Genomic DNA, 3,400 nt, shown 5'->3' with positions numbered 1-3,400 from the left:
ATCTGTCTCTGGAGTATGTTTCCATCCAGACCTGCTGCCTGGGGGGCACCAGCAAGCCTTGGCCTTTAGGAAAAGCTCAGGGCCTCACACCCACCCCGCCTAGCCCCTCCTACCTCCTTCGCCACTGCCCTAGAGCTTGCAACCTTGTTGGAGTACTGGGCTTCTGGAAGGTTGGGGAGGATGGGATCCTGGCTGCAAGGACAGGGCCACACAGCTAGGGTCCCAGGTGGACCTGCTGTTGGTCCTCCATGCCCTCCTAGTAGCCCCAAAGGTCTGACTCCTGCCTTCCTCACATGCTCCTGCCTGTGAGGCTCTGGCTGAAACCCAAACCCCTACTTAGCACAGTCTTGACCCCCCCCCCCCCGAAGCTCCCCAGACCACAGAGCCTCCTTTAAGTCCTTTAGTATGTGTGGGTGGGGAGGTTTGCCCCTGTGACCCAGACACCTGCAGCTTATGTAAGCTGCTCCTGCCCCCTCTGGGATCCTGGATTTTCTTACCAGAGATAAGAGTGGGTTGAGGTGAGGACAGAGGAGGAGATGGGATGCGGGGGCTGAAGGGACAGCCACAAACGAGGACAGCAGCTGCAGGGCAAAGGCTAGCGAAACTCAGGTGTGGGGGATGGGTGCTGCCTTCGGCTGCTGGGAGCCCCCAATGGAGCCCTGAATGGCAGACTGCCAGGACTCTGCCCACCACAGGCTGGCACAGGGTCTGGGGCAGGATGTCCTGAGCCTGCATTGTGCCTTTGGGAGTCCCTGGCCAAGTCCTGTGGGGGTCTCCATGTCCTCATCAGCAAGGGGAGTGGAGCCTTCCTAGGAGCCTGGGCTGGATGTGAGGGCCAGATGGAGGAGTAGGGGCAGGTGGACCAGCCTCGCTGTCTGAGTTCTCTGTGTAGGGTTTTGTTTGATAGAGTTGGAACACCATGGGTCTGGATGATCTTGGGGCCCTCCCCCCTCACAAACTCCCGTTCAGAGGAAAGGGGCTGCATTTACTGCTGGGACCCTCCAGTGAGGGTAATGGGCATGGCGACTGGGCTGGCAGATCTGGGCAGTGGGCTGTTAGATGGTCCTCTAGGACCACTCAGTTCAAACTCCAGAGGTGAGTGATTGAGAGAAATGAGGAGAATGGGCCTGCAGGGAGGGGGAGCCCTGCAGCCATGGGGACACCTGAGGCCTCCTGTGAGGTGTAACCGGACCCCTCTGGGCATCTGTGGTCCTAACCTTGGGCCTGTTCCTCCACCTCCCAGAGATCTGACCCAGCCCCTTTACTTAAGGCCCCTGCAGGCTGGGCCTCGGGTCAGGCCTGAGGCCATGGCCTTCGCAGATCTGCTGGATGCCCTGGGCGGTGTTGGCCGCTTCCAGCTCGTCTACACGGCCCTGCTGCTGCTGCCCTGCAGCCTGCTGGCCTGCCACAACTTCCTGCAGAACTTCACAGCCGCCGTGCCCCGCCACCACTGCCAAGGCCCCACCAACCACACTGCAGCTGCCACCAACGACTCGGGCGCCTGGCTGAGGGCCACCATACCCTTGGACCAGCTTGGGGCCCCTGAGCCATGCCGACGCTTCACGGAGCCTCAGTGGGCCCTCCTAAACCCAACACCTCCATCCACGGGGCGGCCACAGAGGGCTGCAAGGACGGCTGGGTCTACGACCGTAGTGTTTTCCCATCCACCATCGTGATGGAGGTCCGAGGGGACCGGGGTGGCGTGGGGGGCTGCTGCCCGAGGCTGTGGCTGGAGCGTCCCTCTCTCCCCTGCAGTGGGATCTGGTGTGTGAGACGCGCACCCTCCGCGACCTGGCTCAGTCCATCTACATGGCGGGGGTACTGGTGGGCGCCGCCCTGTTTGGCAGCCTGGCGGACAGGTGAGCTTTTGGGGACGAGGACCCCAACCACCCAGCAGGGAGAAAGCCCCCAGCCTCCATTCATTTTTCTTTATTAATGTTTATTCATATGTTTTAAAATAGATAAGACATACGACTAATACATTCACATGGTTCAAATTCCAGAAGGTACGAAAGAGTATATAGGGAAGCGTCCCTCTGCCACTTCTACCCGCTCTCCAGTAACTTCTGGAAGGCAGCCTGGTCTCTATGTACCTGGCCAGAGATACTTACGATCTTATGCAATGCAAGCAAACGTGTATATATGCTCCAGGCCCACTTTTCTTCACAAATGCTGGTACATGCCATGCGTGGTTCTGTACCTGGCTTTTTCCTCTCCCTGAGGCCTCTGCATTTTCCTTCAGAAAGTGCTTTTCCATCTTCTCTACTGTCTGTGCTGTGCCCCACTGTAGGGATGAGCTAGAACTAACCGTAGTGGCCCCTAATGACAGACTGCGGCCTCTCTAGAGAGACATTCAGGAAACGCAAATGATGCAGGGCTCTGGTGCAGGGCTCTGCCGGAGTCAGCTCCCACACCTCCTTCTCTGCCCTTGTCTTTCTCCTTCCTTCCCATCTCTTCCTCCCCTTCTCTCCTCTCACCATTGTCAGTTCAGGTTCTGGGGGGCCCTCTGGGACTCCAGACCTCGTACCCCTGAGTGTGCTGCAGGCGTCAGGCCCCTAGTGGGCAATTCTGTCATAGTCCTTATGACACTGTGACATGTCACATCCTGGTCTTTCTGGGTAGGAGCTTGTTTCTCATCCATAGTGTCTTGTATGTCACCAGTCCTCAGTTCAGGCCTGTCTCTTAGAGGTGATCCATGAATTTTTGTGTAAATGAATGAATGAATGAGTGAATGAATGAATAAGTGTATCATGGGTGTGTGGAGAAGAAATGCTGCCCTCCTGGACCCTCACTTACAAATGTGGCAGTGCCGAGGCCAGAGTGTAATACACCTGCTACCTTGACCTTGGACCTCTCTGTAGTGTGACAAGCCCTGTTCCAGCCTCCCAGCATGACCAGTTCAAATGAAAACTTGATCCTGGGGTCCTACTCCCTCCAGCCTAGGCCCCACCAAGAGCTTGCCACCTGAGTTCTGGTTCGAGGCCTCCTTCTAACCAGGAAGTCACTCAGGGGACCCTCTCACTACCCTCTACATCTGCTTCTGCACCTTTGCAGAATCTCTGCCTTTCCCCAACCGTGGAAGATTGGGAGCTTGGTAGAGGGACAGAAATATTCCTTGAGTAAAGGAATATACCTCTTCATTTTCAATTTTGTTCCACTCCACACTTGTCCCTCTCTGACCATCTTCCACCTTCAGTGCCTGAGTCCCAGCAGATGAGAGTTTCTGTTATGGAAGAGTGGCTTTCGGGGGGCAGTGGCCCGGGAGCTTCCTTTCACTGTCCCTCAACTACCCCCGAGGGGAACCCTGACACTGTGCCCATGGCCTGGTTCAGGCTGGGCCGCAAGGCCCCCCTGGTCTGGTCGTACCTGCAGCTGGCGGTTTCTGGGTCGGCCACGGCAT

The 3,400-nt window shown here is 57.2% G+C and overlaps 1 protein-coding gene across 1 annotated transcript in view; it reads left to right on the top strand.

Moving 5' to 3' along the window:
• Nucleotides 1-1,307: 1,307 nt before the first annotated feature.
• Nucleotides 1,308-3,400, top strand: part of LOC308504181 (solute carrier family 22 member 20-like) — a gene marked incomplete at its 5' end in the record, with an annotated part of 15,326 nt that continues 13,233 nt past the window's right edge. The window contains 4 exon segments of the mRNA XM_081064306.1: nt 1,308-1,581; nt 1,584-1,681; nt 1,756-1,859; nt 3,333-3,396. Of these exon segments, the coding sequence (XP_080920432.1) occupies nt 1,308-1,581; nt 1,584-1,681; nt 1,756-1,859; nt 3,333-3,396 (540 nt within the window).

This window comes from Rhinolophus hipposideros, assembly GCF_964194185.1.
Source record: "Rhinolophus hipposideros genome assembly, chromosome: 10".
Classification (NCBI taxonomy): domain Eukaryota; kingdom Metazoa; phylum Chordata; class Mammalia; order Chiroptera; family Rhinolophidae; genus Rhinolophus; species Rhinolophus hipposideros.
Note: the sequence above shows the minus strand (reverse complement) of the source record. Positions and strands in the feature narration are given on the sequence as shown.